This window comes from Asterias amurensis, chromosome 2, assembly GCF_032118995.1.
Source record: "Asterias amurensis chromosome 2, ASM3211899v1".
Lineage (NCBI taxonomy): Eukaryota > Metazoa > Echinodermata > Asteroidea > Forcipulatida > Asteriidae > Asterias > Asterias amurensis.
The window spans coordinates 4,205,602-4,221,074 of record NC_092649.1 but is presented as its reverse complement, the minus strand read 5'-3'; the positions used below and the strand labels follow the sequence as shown (position 1 = coordinate 4,221,074).

General features: G+C 37.5%; 1 protein-coding gene across 1 annotated transcript; it reads right to left on the bottom strand.

The window, feature by feature from the left end:
- Nucleotides 1–6,680: 6,680 nt before the first annotated feature.
- On the bottom strand, nucleotides 6,681–13,412 carry LOC139954225 (dual specificity tyrosine-phosphorylation-regulated kinase 2-like). The gene has a single exon (XM_071953946.1). The coding sequence runs from the start codon at nucleotides 13,208–13,210 to the stop codon at nucleotides 11,480–11,482; it is 1,731 nt and encodes a 576-aa protein (XP_071810047.1). The 5' UTR covers nucleotides 13,211–13,412; the 3' UTR covers nucleotides 6,681–11,479.
- Between the last annotated feature and the right edge of the window lie 2,061 nt (nucleotides 13,413–15,473).

Here is a 15,473-nt window from a genome sequence, read left to right as displayed (position 1 = left end):
AGAGCTTGTTATTGACCGTCACTTAAGAGGTATCCTTGGTTTACTGTCCAGAAATACACAATAATGGCAGGCTGTTCTAAATATATGGGCTCAGTCCAGAGATTATGTCATCCTATTATAATACAGACACCTGTTGGCTTGTTTGGGCTGCCTTCGCGTCAGCTTTTAATAAACAGAAGCCTTCTCATTGACAGTTTAAGAAAAGGCTGGCTATCAAGTAGTGATCGATCAACCCTTAAAGCCTTTATTGATTGTGACTGCCGCAGTCCAAAACAAGCTCTGGAAGTTTACGGTTTACCTTAATATAATCCATCATGGAATTGAATTGTTTGTCACCATGTCGACGTAGGTGTGCTCAATTCATTTGGATGGTGGCATTTTGTTATGATGCCATAGAGCAATGTCCTTTTTTGTGAGCGAGATGTGCACTTCCATCCATACATTCATTCATTTGTAGGTTTATTTTCTAATTAAAAAATTACAGATTTTAGCCTTCGGGAAATTCTCTGTAGAAACATTGGGCAATTAGGTATATTTGCATTTATGCCTAGGTCTTTTGGTTTGGTAAGGAGTTTCCAACTTGTAATTAAATTATTCTCATGAAACAAATACTCAACAGGAGTAAGGGAAAGTATAGGCCTACGTTATGGCAATAACAACTCTGTATACGGTCAGTAGATTGGGTATTATGATCATAGAGCAAGAAGGCTAGTAGGACCTTTTCGAAACCAGGGTTTTTGCTTGGTTGGCTCTGAATTGGCACTGCGATGACTGCGCATAAGCCAAAGCACTTGTTTCTTATGGGCATTGCCAGAAGACGATCAGAGCATACTGATCGAAACGTCGAGTTAATCCAACGGTTCTTTTCAGAACCACCCCAACTCATTTAGAGATTGTTATTACATTGTGTTACCGCAAACTCTTCTATATGGCATTGCTAATGTTGCCAATTTGTTGCCTTGCATGTGTGTCCATTGTGTCTCCTCGATACGGTAAATATTGACATGGTCTGAAGGACTCCGAGTTGGACTCAAAAGAGGGCGCTGTCGGACGAAATTTCTACATGATTTGCCATAAATGTATTTCTACCTACATGATTTTACAGACAGAATTTCCCGCCACACACAGCGTGTAGCATATCTTTAAACACATTATCAGCCATAAATGTCACGGATCGTTGACAATGGTGATTAGCGTATAGGTGTAGTAGCCGCGCAAAATGAGTAATCATTTCAATAGTAGGTGTGGTGAGATTACAAGGATTGACTCGCCCTTTTTTATGCGAGCGCGATGAGAACACCTACTTTTAGAAATAGCTGCGACTTTGCCGTAAACGACCAGGGTCATCATGAAATCCTGAATGTCAATAATTATAAACGCTGTTGCAAACTTGTAAATGAGTTAAAACCAACGGTTATTTCCAAAACCACCCAACTCATTAGAGATTTGGTGTTACCGCAAACCTTTCCATCGTATTTCCACCATGCAAAGTTTCAAATCCTACTTAGAAATTGCCGTGGCAAACTTAAAACTAGCTGTTGCAAACTATATGTGGCAAACTTAGAAAACTAGCTGTTGCAAACTATGTGGCAAACTTAGAATGCCAGAACTAGCTGTTGCAAACTGTATGTTGCAAACTGCTTTTATTACCAATCCAGGACACTAAAAATGCAGACAAATAAATAATGGACGTGTCGACCTTAGCATGGTCTTTCTCCAAGGCTAAAATGTTCGAATAATATTGTGGTTACAAAACTGGCACGCTTTATATAAGATTGTCATGTCCAGTTCTTTCAATATGGAAAGGCGTTTGGAAAGACACTCATGTTTTTCAACAGGGAGCAGTATCTTTATTATTTGGCTGGCGGATCGTTGTCTGATGATAGGGCACCTCGTTAAAGGGCAAGGCAAAAGGGCGTTTGGTGGTGTGGAGATGGTTAATTAAAGTTTGGTTATCAGCTTAAAAACCAACTTCACTGCAAGTGCCCATTTCAAGAGAACAATAACCCGCACTGCCAATTTAAGAAGATACAAAAGGCATTGTCAACCATATTGCTCTGTGTTACGTAATGTTGCTTTCCGGTGCTCTTTCTGTTTTTTAGCTGTTGTTTGTCTCGTCTCCCGTCAAAAGAGAGTGGCGCTATTTTTTCAGCGGATCTCTATAGCACTGAACTATCTGATTCCCATTGAAGTCGCGATTATGAAGGGGGCAATAAATGTTCCATCCATCGCTCCCCTGCAACTCCGGTGTTAAATAAGTAGCACACGCGGGCCTTCTTTCATGGCGCGACGCATTACATCACAACATTGCAGAGGTTTGGTAAACAGCAACACCATCACAACATGCATTTTCTGCTATCACGGCTGGATCCGTCGCCTCTCATCTTACGCCTTAGCATGGAGGTAGGGTGTCAGATGCAATGGTGTCCGCCATGCAATACTGTCCGCTCCGGACACTTTTGCATATGCAATCGTGTCCGGGGCTATGCAAAAACCGTCTGGTGGACATGTACATGACTGTACATGCACTGAACCTTATAGTGTACCATATGCAGCATGAATAATTATTTTGTATTCACTTATTTAAATACCCAACGGCCGAACATTTCCCGCTTCATTTATAACCAATGGCGTTTAATTCACTGCAGGACGGTTTTGTGTCCGGGCGGACAGTATGCAATAATGTCCTCCGGATAGTGTTGCATAGAGTTATGTATTAATAATATATTCTGCAGAAAGTTCCTGCAGAAATAAACCAATTTGTTTCTATAAATTATGCAAAACATTTTCCCTATACGTTAAATGTAATTCTGACTAAAAGAAGTTCTATGACTCTTGTTTAAATCTTACTGACTGGATGCATTCAGCAATCATCGTTTTTCCTCGAGCTTGGGATTTTAATTTGTTTAATTTGTATAAGGACGTTCCTACGTGCCATAACAGCAAACACACAGAAAACCTGCTTATGAGCCCCAAAAATCAACGTGGCGAAAACGGTCCATATCAGCTGTCTCTGTTGCTAAGCAAATATATTCCCTGTAGAACATTTTACGCCGTTCACAATATTAATGTCTTTTCTATTTCTCAATAAGCCAATGCCGGTTGTCCGGGTGAAAGTCTTGTTCTATAGCAGATTATGCAGCATATTAGATAAGACACACTGTCCATTAGGCGTATACATTATCCCCTCATGCATAAGTCTTTTGTGACACACCCAATGTTTATTCATTGTCTGTTTTTTTTTCACGGACCTGGTCGGCTTTGCATAAAATTACGACCCGCCCGGGTACAGTCATCACCCAGGCATTCCTAACTAATTACAGTCGCATCCACATTTTTTGCAGTTAATAACTAATTCATGGGTCATATATAGTGACAACAATGGCTTATGAATATTGTGGCTTTGTTTGAACACAATGGGAAAGTGAGAAACGATGTCGATTTGCATAATTAAACTAGACTATCCTTGCATAATTCTACTTTCGTTTTTTATGCAAACAGGCTAGGCCTATGTTTCAAGAGATACCTACTTTAGAACAATTTTTAGAAAGCTCCTTTTAATTGCTCAAACACTTGCCCGCATAATGCATTTGTACTGAACAGGCGTCAAAAGATTACACTTTTTACACTGCAAATAAACAGGTCATTAAACAAACACATTTTTCCGGTAAATGAACTGTTTGCAAAACAGGAGAAATATTTATGCTACCTGCAGATAAATTATTTATGTAGTTTCATAGACACACCCAAGTATTGCAAACTCTCATTACAAACGCATGGGAGGGGTGGGGTCAAGTAAAGGACGAATTGCCGCAAGTTGAGAAGTCCATTATGTTTCCTTTCTCATTGTGTTCACACTCGCACACGTGTGACAAAATTATAATTTTAAGCATTTTCCAATTGTGTTTTATTACAATGCGTTTATTATGCAAATGCATATTCTTTTGGTAATTGTCAAACACCATGTCCTTGATTTATGTATCCAAACATTATGCATGAAATAATTACAAACCTGTGCAAAATTTGGGCTCAATTGGTCATCGAAGTTGCAAGAAAATAATCAAAGAAAAAAATACAAAAACACCTGTGCTTTCAGATGCCTGAGAAAGACTAGAAAAATTACTTCTTTCGCTATTAAAAGCTTAAAGGGGGTCGTGTCTAACATTGTGTTTTCCTTGCTTTGTGATGTGATAATCAACAGCTCTCCATTGCTCGTTTTTTACCAAGTTGTTATGGTCATCAACTCAAGTGGAGTAATCTAATTATCAAAGTTTACACCCTGTCTTTAACAGTCGAAAGTCAATGTAAACGCAATTATTTTGTTATCGAAACCTCGAATTAAAAAAAAAATTGTTTTGCTTGATTTTTTTTACTCTATGTTACACAACCCATTTTCAGTTATTTTTGTATAGTCAAAGAGTGGGAAGCCCATTTTTAACAATCCATGATTTGTTGAAAGGAAAGCCCAATACCTGAATTACGCCATTGCTATGGCACCGGCAGTGAATGTTATGATGTATCGTGCATGGAGAGTGCATGCGTGCACTTGACCATGGCGAGGTCAGTGACCTAAATGAAGCTGGACAGGAGATCGGGAAGACACAGAAATTGTACTGTATCGGTTGCTACCCAACTGAAGTAACTGTGACCGATGTTTTGTTTTCACCATGGAGGACTTTTCCTTCCTCCATGTTTTCACCAACACTGGGACAGCCACTCGTCAAGACATGTTCAAACAATAACACCCAGATTGAGGAAATTACCAACAAAAAATAACTTCCTTGAGCAGACATAAATTGTTCAGGAAATGTCGTGGCGAACATTATTCTTTTTTTTGTGTATCACGATATATCAATTTGTTTTTAGAGTCATCGATGAACAACGTTTATTGAATGTATGGAATGAGAATGGAATGTGTTTTATTCATTGACACACTGAACTTCAATGGCGATAAAATTCAACAACACTGGACCGTCAAATTATCGCTGAGCGTGTTTGTACTTGCACTATTAATTTTTATGAAGGACCAAACGTGGACAACGAAATTTTCCATTTTTTTTATAGTAGAAAATGAGAATTTACCTTCAAGTGAAACCATTTTTTTCAAAATCTTCATTTTCTGCAAGCAGAAATTTTGAGTTTACTTTTTAGTAGAAAATTGGAAATTTAAAAAGTAAAATCCAAATTTCTGCTAGTACAAATTTGGAAATTTGGGTCGTCTACTTTTCGACCGCCAGTCACTGGCAAAAAGTAAATTCCAAATTTCTGCAAGCAGAAAATGAAGATTTCGAAAAAAATGGTACTTGAAAGTAAATTCTCATTTTCTACAATCAACAAATTGGTAGTGTTCATAAATCAGTACAATTAATAATATGCCTGCGAGGTCCGTGCAGTCCAGCGCGAAATTCGTAAACGTAGAATAAACTGATACATAGGCAACTACTGAGCCCCTGGTGGCAAATCATAATGACCCAAGAAAATATGTAAAGCATTGCAGTCACTCTTTGTCATGTGCCCTTTTTTATGCATTCTGAACACGGGTCAGACCCGTCGAAGGGGAAATTGACTGTGACGCGAGTACACCATGGAGAATAACCAATCTGGCTTTACATTGTAAAATCCAATCACGCGTATATAGCCAGCCAGACAAAGGTGATGAAGACTTCAATCTTGACGCTTTTATACTGTATCAGTAGGGGAATGAATCCACGGAATTATAATCTGACAGGTTCCTTGAAATGTTATAATTAAAACTGGTATCGAAATGCCTTGAGGTGTGCTTCCCTAAAGAAATAGCCACTGCTCGCCTAACTATGCATAAATTGTATACATAAATAGCCCACGTTAATTATGCATGATGTCGCCATCTTGGATCGTCGTCAATGCCTACCAATCCATATAACAGGAACAATCACATTACAACGCCGATTCTTATTTTAAACAAGTGAAAATGTGCCCCTCATCCTCGGTTGGCCCTGCCCTCTTGAATTGAAAATGAACAAAATGGCTGCTTAGTGCTGCCATCAATTTCAAAGATCTTTTCGTAAAATGCAAGCACATTTTGTTTTCAAACTCTTATAAATATAAGCTGTTTTACTTCCTTCAAAATGTATTTTTTTGTGATTGTGTTTTTGTTGTGGGTTTCTCCCCTATTTATCCGGAAACTGAAAAGAAAAACCCAGGAAACATGCACCAACCAAGAACTAAAATCCACCATGTATTGAATACATTTGTAAAATTAATCATAAATTCAGTATATTATCAATGGTCATCTTATTTGGAGTGCAGCAGAGCATTATTTTCATATTGATTCTCTTTCCCTGAAGTTTTGGAAGTTTTGCAAAATAGGATGTTGAATTTCAATGTCCTTGCTTTAGTAATTGACCATTAGTGATAATTATAAAGATAACGTTTTCCCATGATATTAGGACATTTGTTTTAATCTTGAATAGTTTTAATGTCATAAGCAAACCATAACACTGATGTCTGACATTGTTTGTCATCAATGGCGTTCACTATTCCAGAGAAGTGTCTGACATTGAAGGGGGGTGGGTGGCAAGGGGCATCGCAGTTACGTGCACATTGGAGAGTCTGCGATCATCATCTATCTCAGGTACACGTGCAAGTACCCCATATTACTCAGTAAGCCATGAATAAATAAAGAAAAGTCAAACAAGAACTGTTTTTGGTGTTGACATGTATTATCAAATTTAATGCATGTACAGTACATGGGAAAAATCAAAAACTGCATGAAAATTTAAACCATAAGTTGATGTGTAAAATGCTGTTTAAGTGTAATTAATAAACTATTAACATAGTCAACATAATCCAAGGTTCTACACACACATCCATGCACCTATACAAACAAAAAATACCAAAATGCTGTGCTTTAATTGCACTTAAACTGGCATTTACCCAATATAACAACCCAACACTTTGGTCGTGGAGCAGTTATTGTTTTTTTGGACGGAGAGCTGAATTCATATAACTCGTGCAAGTTTTTTTTAAGACACCTTCAACAACCCAAAACATTAATCAAAACCACACACTTTCGGAATAATGTGACAGCATTGTATAAAATGTTATTAAAATTGTCCTTCTAAAATATTGAACAATACTCCATGAAAACATACAGAGTTAAATTCTTTTTGGTTCCAAATAAAGATCCGCTGTACATCATTCACATTGCAGTAAAATTACCCAACATTTTCAAGGATTGTTTAAAAAGAATCATCAAAAATATACATTATAAATACAAACAGCTGATGAATTTGTGTCTATTTCTGGGTGTTGTGAGCTGTACAGATTAATTCAACAATACCTGCTGGTTTTTGTTTAGTCACAATCAAGGTGGGGGGCAAAGTTCAAAATACATCAAACTTGTACCAGAAATTTAATCAGTAAAATATACAAAATTGAAGTGTTACATCACTTCATTGTAACCACGCAGATAACATGGTATAAAATGTGGACCTAGCAACAAAATAAATACATGTATTTTCTTTTTTTCCCACGACATTTGTTTGTAAATGAAGTCAACGTGCACAGTGCACACTGTGTTTAGTACAACCATACAACAAACCAATTACCTAGACACTAGTTTCAGCCATCATTACAACGAACAATTTGCAAAAAGAAGTACATGTTCATTGTTCAATTTGCAAAAAAAATACATGTACATTCATTGTACACTGAAATAACCAACCTCCATTTTACAGTTGTTAAATTCTGGCCTGTGGAATCTAGCAATGAGCGCGACTCTGTCAATATATAGTAATTCATTCTGTTTCTTTATCAATTCTACATGTACAACCAAGTCATTTAAACAGCGAGTCATTTCATACAATCCATCATGTTCATCATATACCAGAAAAAAACCCAAGGTCAAATTTGTTCAAATCGCCCATCAGTTCTCGCAATCCCTCTCCTGCAAAATGTCACGCTCTTGTGAAGGTTGTCATGTTATAAAAACAAATTAGCCAATGTAATATATGTGTGGTCATGAATATATTAGAGATGTAGGAGTTATATTCATTTACAATAACCATGAAGTGATTTTGGTTTGCTTTTAAAGAGCATGTATTCTACTTTCAGTAGAAGAAAGAAGGCTTTGACTTTTGTGTTATTTTTGGTTACTTATTTTCCTTAAACCAAAATCCAAAATCATTTCCAATGCATTAAAGTTATGAGAACACCCTCCTTTACAATAATCGAATGCACTTAACCTTCACTGTGCATTTTTCTTTTCATATTCATCTCTTAAAGGTTGCTCCTAAAACTGTCATTATCCCCACCACATAAAAATATTTTTCTTCTTTTGTCATCTTCACCGTGAAAAATTTTCTTTGAGTCAGTGGGAGAGCGTTGCTATGGTTATGAAGGGCTCATCTAATGGTACAGAGATGCATTAGGTCGAGCCGCATAGAAGATAATGTGTTATTCACTTTTTCTTTTCATTGGTGAACCGAGCAAAAAAAAAAACTCAGAGCATTTCATCAAATTAAAGGAGAATTTCTGACAAAGCAAAATTCATACCGCATTTCCAATTAACTGAAATGGAATTTTCAATTGGTCCAAGCATGCAAATTTTAAGACGTTTTAGTTAAATGACTGAACAACAGCTTTTAATAGTCGTGTATTTTGTCACTGCCAGATGAACTCATGAAACCCCAAAATACACCCTTTGAAACAACTTTCTTTTTTTTCTTATTCTAATTTTCGACAATCATGTTTCATTCCAACCATTGTGATCAACTAATCTGTATAAATTACCATCATTTATGTTGGACCTACTTGAAGGAAAAACGAAGTGTTTGTGTCCTAAACAAATAGCACAGAAAAGTACAATTTCTTTGCATGACAATTGATTTGCATATAGAGTGGATATTTATTTTTACAGCTGCCATGAAAGAAACAGCATGCACATGTCGAATAGACACTAAGATCTTAAACAAAATCAATATCAAGGCCTTTACATGCTGCCCAATGTAGTTTGGATCCGTCCCACTGGGTTTTTTCTTCAGTAGTTGAGTTTTGTGAAATTGCATAGCCTATTTTGATAATCAACATAATACTATTAAGGACCGTGTGTACATTCTAAAACCGTCAATCCTTGTATAATAACAAAGAGAGGTTTGCGATAAAAAAAAAAAAAAATTCACATGGAATTTCCCAAAACACTTCCATCGCTTAAAGTTTTAAGTCCCACTCATACACTGTTTATTTCTTGGTTTGAGAAACTAGTTTGTAAGAAATACAGTCATTCCAAATTGTATACGAATCAAAATACTGACTTAATAGGTGGATCTGATGCCATTATTGCATGGGGATGGTAAAGACGCAAAATAATATTCAGTTTTGCCAAACACAGATTTTATATGATAAGTAAATTTGCCTTACAGAACGTGAAAAAACACACAATACTTATCAATATCATATCATACAGTGGAGGGCAAACCTGAAATAATAGTGGCATAATTGTGTAAACTAAGAAAATTTAAAGGTTACTCCACATTTCGCCCTTTGTGGTATTAAGAAAGTGTTGACTCAGTTATGGAAATAGGGTTTCCAATACAAACAACCTTGACTGTTCATATGACCCAGACATTATAAGTAAGGCCAACATTGAATACTTGTTTACCAAAGGCATTAAAGGTTCTAGGTTTGTGTTTAAATTTGAAATTGTCTTTAAAACCCCTACCAGCCAAACAGATCCTACAAGGCCTTGACCTTTAGAACTAACAAAACATGTTGTTGAACCTCACCCAATTCCAACACCCATGACAATGGCTTACACCTAAGAACCTTCACACATGGCTTCAGTAAATCTTTCCCAAGTATCAAGTCCCAAAGGTTTAAACAAACAAAAAACGGGATTTTCCAGCCACCATGAACAATGTTCACACCACATGGGTTCATGAATGGAGGTTTTCTGAATACACTGTGTAGTATGTGTATTGTGTACAACACAATTTTAACAATGACCAATTCTAATAGAGAAACAACAAAGGACTGTTTGTGCATTTACGGTGCTTTGTGATGATACAAATTCTGTACAGTAGAATATGATGACTAATAAATTCGTACCCACAAAAAAGACTCTTTTATTTGTCCCTGATGATACACGTGTGTTAATAGAAAACATTTCTGAAAGAAGAAATTTGTGTTCTATGCAGGCTTTTTTGATGACAAAATCTATACATCACACACAAATCCCAGTAAAAAGGCCTAATTTTCAAGTGCCAACTAGGCAAATATTTCATTTCACAAATTTTGTAAATAGATTTATTTTTAATTCAGAACTTTTTTTGTGTTCCATCGTGACCAAATTTTTTGAATGGCAACAATCTTGCAAATTCATGTTTAACTTCCCCTATGTGGACCATTTTACTTTCCTCTTTTTATAATGATAACAGAGAAACTGTTAACTACTGGTGCCATCACAGTATCATTTCAAGACAAAAATGAATAGTTTAATTTGTGACCTAAAATTTTGAATGGCAAACATTTTGCAATATTTTTGTCTTGCTTCCATTATGTGGAACACTTTGCCAAACAGGAAAACTGGTGAAATTACAGTGTAATTTCACGAACAAAATTCATTTTTGTTGGTGAGTAATTTGTGACCGAAAGTTTTGAAAGCACAATATTTGCAATTTCAATTGTAAACCATACTCCCGTCCCCAATGTGGAACATTTTAAAACTGTTGCCATTTGAAGACAAAATTTCATAGGAATTCATTTCACTCACGGTTTCAAAACTAAGCAGAGATGAAGGGAAACTCAATTATTTTAAAAAATATGTCTCATCATTCATTTTGACTTTTTCTCCAACTTTTGATATAAATTGGAATTTACATTTAAAACTCACAGAATTTATACTAAAAATCTTGCCTCTTCAGTGTGGGTTTAAATCACGGCACCATTTTATCTGTCACTTTGGGAATGAACACCCATTACTTCATTACTACAAAGAATGCCAAACAATGTTTGTTACAAATTAAAAACATGGAATCAGGTAAAAAGTGCACATAAAAATATAGTCATATTTACAAATTTTATACATTTTGTACACAGTGTTTAGCTTGATAGAATTACAACTGTTTGGCATTCCCCGTTTGAATGACAACATGGTCAAAAACTCAAGTTGTGTGATCTTTCTGGCATTGCTTTTTTTTTAAACACATAGGTGATAAACAATCACATGGGTTTAAAACGATAAGTATCAATATCTTTGCATAAAAGATGGTAAAAATTCATGATCGGTATTAATTTTTAAGAAGAAAGAGCAAGTACTGGCAGTTGGAAAGAGAGAATTTGATTTAACTTTTAAAACTGGTCCCGGTACTCAAGAAATAAAAACGGTTAAAACAATAAAAGATTTTCATGTGAAGTTTTCATCATTTTCAATATCTGCCATGAAAGACCACACTTTGGTTCTCCATCAATTTGTGTCGAAACACAATGGTTTTACTGTCTTTTATGTGACAATCTTTGGTAGTACAGTCCTTGCTGTCGGATCGCCAGCCTGACGTGTCTTGGCACTTGCATTCTGGCCCGTTGGAGGCAGCTTTGAAACAGCTGATGACCCGTGCCTCTTGTGCTTAGCAGAAGCCGACGCATCTACAACAGGTGGTTTGGGTAACCTCCTCCGTAACCAAGCGTGACGCAGCGCCTGACTTGGGGTCATCCTGCTCTGGGGATCCCAATCCATGCATCGCTTCAGGAAATCTATGAACAGTGGGTCGTCGCAACCCTTCAGCGCCTTCACAAGATCCTTACTCCCTGGTGGACCGCGTACTTTCCCTCGCCTGGAGCGCCCGCCGTTCAGTACGGTGGTTCCATCTGGCAGGGTGGTGACTGTACAGTAGCGTGGATGACCCTTGGAGTTGATGAAATTCTTAGCTCTCTTGGACTGCTCGATTAGTCTTGTCGGGGGCATCCCCAAGAGTTCAATCATGGTAGCTAGTTGGTCTCCTTCGTCTTCACCGGGGAGGAGAGGGTATCCTGTGAGAAGCTCCGCCAAGATGCAGCCGAGGCTCCACATATCGATGGGCATTCCGTATCGGGCTCCGAGTATGACTTCTGGTGCTCGGTAGAAGCGACTCTGGATGTAGGTGTAGATACGCTGATGCTCGTAACAGCTGGATCCAAAGTCGATCACTTTGATGCCGCTGCGTCCCTGCTGCTTCAGGAGAATGTTCTCTGGTTTCATGTCGCAGTGAATGATACGATTCCGATGTAGCGCATCTAGACACTGCAACAATGAGTGGGCAAACTTCCGAACCAGTTGCAGACTGAATCCCTGAAATTTATTCTTCTTGATGAGTTCGTACAAGTTCATACTTAGCAACTCAAAGGTGATGCATATATGGTTGCGGAAGTTGAAACTGTCGATGACATGAATTATGTTCATATTGTTATCCTTGTCCTGCTTCTTGAGGTGTTCTAAGATCCGGATCTCTTCCTGCGCCTGTCGATGAAATCGTTTCTCGTTGCGCACCATCTTAATGGCTATGTGCTGGTTTGTCTTATGGTCGTACACTTTCACTACTTGACCGAAGCTTCCTTTTCCGAGGATCTTCAAGACTTCATATCGATATGCGACGTGATCATGCTGAACATGAATGTATGATCCTTGGTCGTCGTCGTATCCGCAGTTATTTGCCCCTCCAATGACGCCCTGTCTTTTCTTGGCGTTCGGTCCAACAAAATATATCTGCTGTGTGTTGAAGATCTCATGGTGCTCATAGGATGTGAGTTTGTGCATGTACATTTTCATAGCCTCTTCTGGTGTCATGGGTAGTGAACGTTGCTTAGCCGAGTTGGATTTCGAGTCCGTGCTGTTGTCACTAGACGGGCGGCGGGCGTGATTCGTTACCATGCCGTTTGAGACTTTCCCCGGTGGCTGAACTTGCCGTTTATAGTTATGATTATCGTCCGGTTCGAATAACTGCTGGACCTGGATACCATTCGGGATATTCTCACTGGTTTTCTGCACCTTCGTTCCCCCGATAGTGTGACTTTTAATCGGCGGTAATTCAACATGTTGAGCGTGGTTTCCTACCGTCCGCCCCGTACTGTCCGTGATATGTGCCGGGTACGACAGCGGCTCTCCGGTCGTCAGTGAACGCGTCCGCGAAGCCCCCTGCAAGTTCACGTTGGGCTTTCGCGAAATTGAGTAAGTATCCACCATTGTTGCATCTACCATATTCTAGTATCACTCACAGTCCAAAGGAATCACCACTCTCCTGCTCCGATCTTTCTTGATTCAGCACGTACGAGCATGTTTTTCGTAGGACCTTTTCCGAGTCTCGCACGTAAAATCTTATCATAAATCCAAAATGGCAGACCGAACGTTAATGTAATGCTTTGGTAAATGCAACACAAGCGGCGCTGTACACTGCACTAAGGAATTTGCCTGGTGTTTCTATGGATACACGCAGCCTGTTCTCTTGTTTACAACGTCATTCAACCTGACGTCGCCACCCAACAGATATCACGTGATCACAATAGACCAATTAACAAAAGAGGTATTTATATGTAAATTAGTGCAGTTGGTCTTATTCGAGAATGATGGGTGATGAATGTTGTTCGAGTCACCGAATAAAACTGTATGATTCATTATTAATGTGTTTAATACTTTGCTCATAAAAGTAACTCACCCTGCTAAAAAAAAATCGTTAGGTCTTTGAGTGACGAGTCATGACACTTTTATGAGAGTGTTCGATTATTGGTGTTATGGCTGACACATTTAATCAGAAACATTCTTTTATTAGGCTATTATAAAAAGTTGAACAGGTTGTAGGGCCCACATTTAGATTTTTGAGAAAATATTTGGGGCCTATAGGGCCTATTTATAGGTAATTTGGGTTGTTAAGACCAGATCAAAGGACCTATAGTTTCGCAAAAAGATAATCGCCTGGCATAATTTTGACCACAGCAGATTTTTTATTTTTTTCGGGGGGGGGGGGGTTATGTCATTACTTTAGTTTTTCCATGGAGGACTAATTTATTCCTCCATGGTTTTTCTTATCATGCAGTCTTTTTTAAGATTTTGTTTTCTTCAATAATTATTTTCAATTTCCCGGGGCTCTAGAAAAAAAATGTTATTTCCGCGTTCCTGATCTTTCAAGTTTGTTTACACAGTTGGACAAAATGACAATGGAAAAATGCAGAAAATATAATTTCAATACAATTTATATAGAAGTTTGCGGTAACACCATGTAATGACTATCTCTAATGAGTTGGGGTGGTTCTGAAAAGAACCGTTGGTTTATTCAACTAGACTTTTCGATCAGTATGCTCTGGTCGTCTTCTGGAGAAAGTTGATGCAATACAATTATTCTATTTATTCCACCTTTTTCTTTGTCATAATGCCTAATATTATGTTTGCGTGTGCCTAATAAAATAATCATAGATTCTGATACCCGGATGGCAAACAAATTCTGTGCATCAACTTATTGCAATGGCTGTAAAAAGAAAAACAAAAAACGGATGAGCAGTAAAAACTTTGGGAAAAGTTGCTTCATCAGCACTCAAAACAAATATTAACTTAAGTTGATTTGTGAAAAACGGCTCCCTCTGAAGTAGCATAGATTTTTAAATTTTCTCACTGAAATAATAAAAGACTTCTATAGATAGAAGTATTTTATTCCTATCTGAAAGCACACAAATTCAAACAAGGGTGATTTCTTTCTTAATTGTCTCCCAATTCCGATGACCAATTGAGCTCAAATTTTCACTTGTTATTTTATGCATACTATGTTGAGATACACCAAGTGAGAACACTGGTCTTTGAAAATTACCAATATATTCAACTCTTATAATATAATCTACAAAATGTATAATACAAAAATATGAAAAATCTTCAGTGTGACCTCTTTCGCGGAACTTTTAAAACGCCGCTCTGAGTTGATTGTATAAGTAGGGAAACTTCTTTAGTTCACTTGAATTGTATCACCAGGATTTCACAAAGGTAGTCCTAACTTAGGACTAGTCCTAGGCAATGCTAAGAGTTAGGACCAGTAACTTATCTTATTTTAGGACTGGTCCTATCTCTTAGCATTGCCTAGGACTAGTCCTAAGTTAGGACTACCTTTGTGAAATCCACCCCGGAGACTATAATACAGATGCATCTGGCATCGGTGTTATTATTTTTCAACCATTGTTCATATCGTATTGGTTGTGTAATGTGCCAGTACAATAGAGCTATATATAATTATATCTCTATGGCCAATACGCACGCTAAGTATTTTTTTAGTTCGACAAAACTAACACATCTGTCGTTGCCTTATTTTCTTTCCCTCAGCCTTTTTCTTCACAGTTGCGTGTGACATTTACAAATACACCATCTTGGCACGGATACAGACAAAAATATAAGATTATCGAAATGTTATTTTTTTTGCAGTTTTCCGCTCTGTCACTTCAGTATTTTATTGTTCTGGTTTATTATGCACTAAAAAACGGGTTAC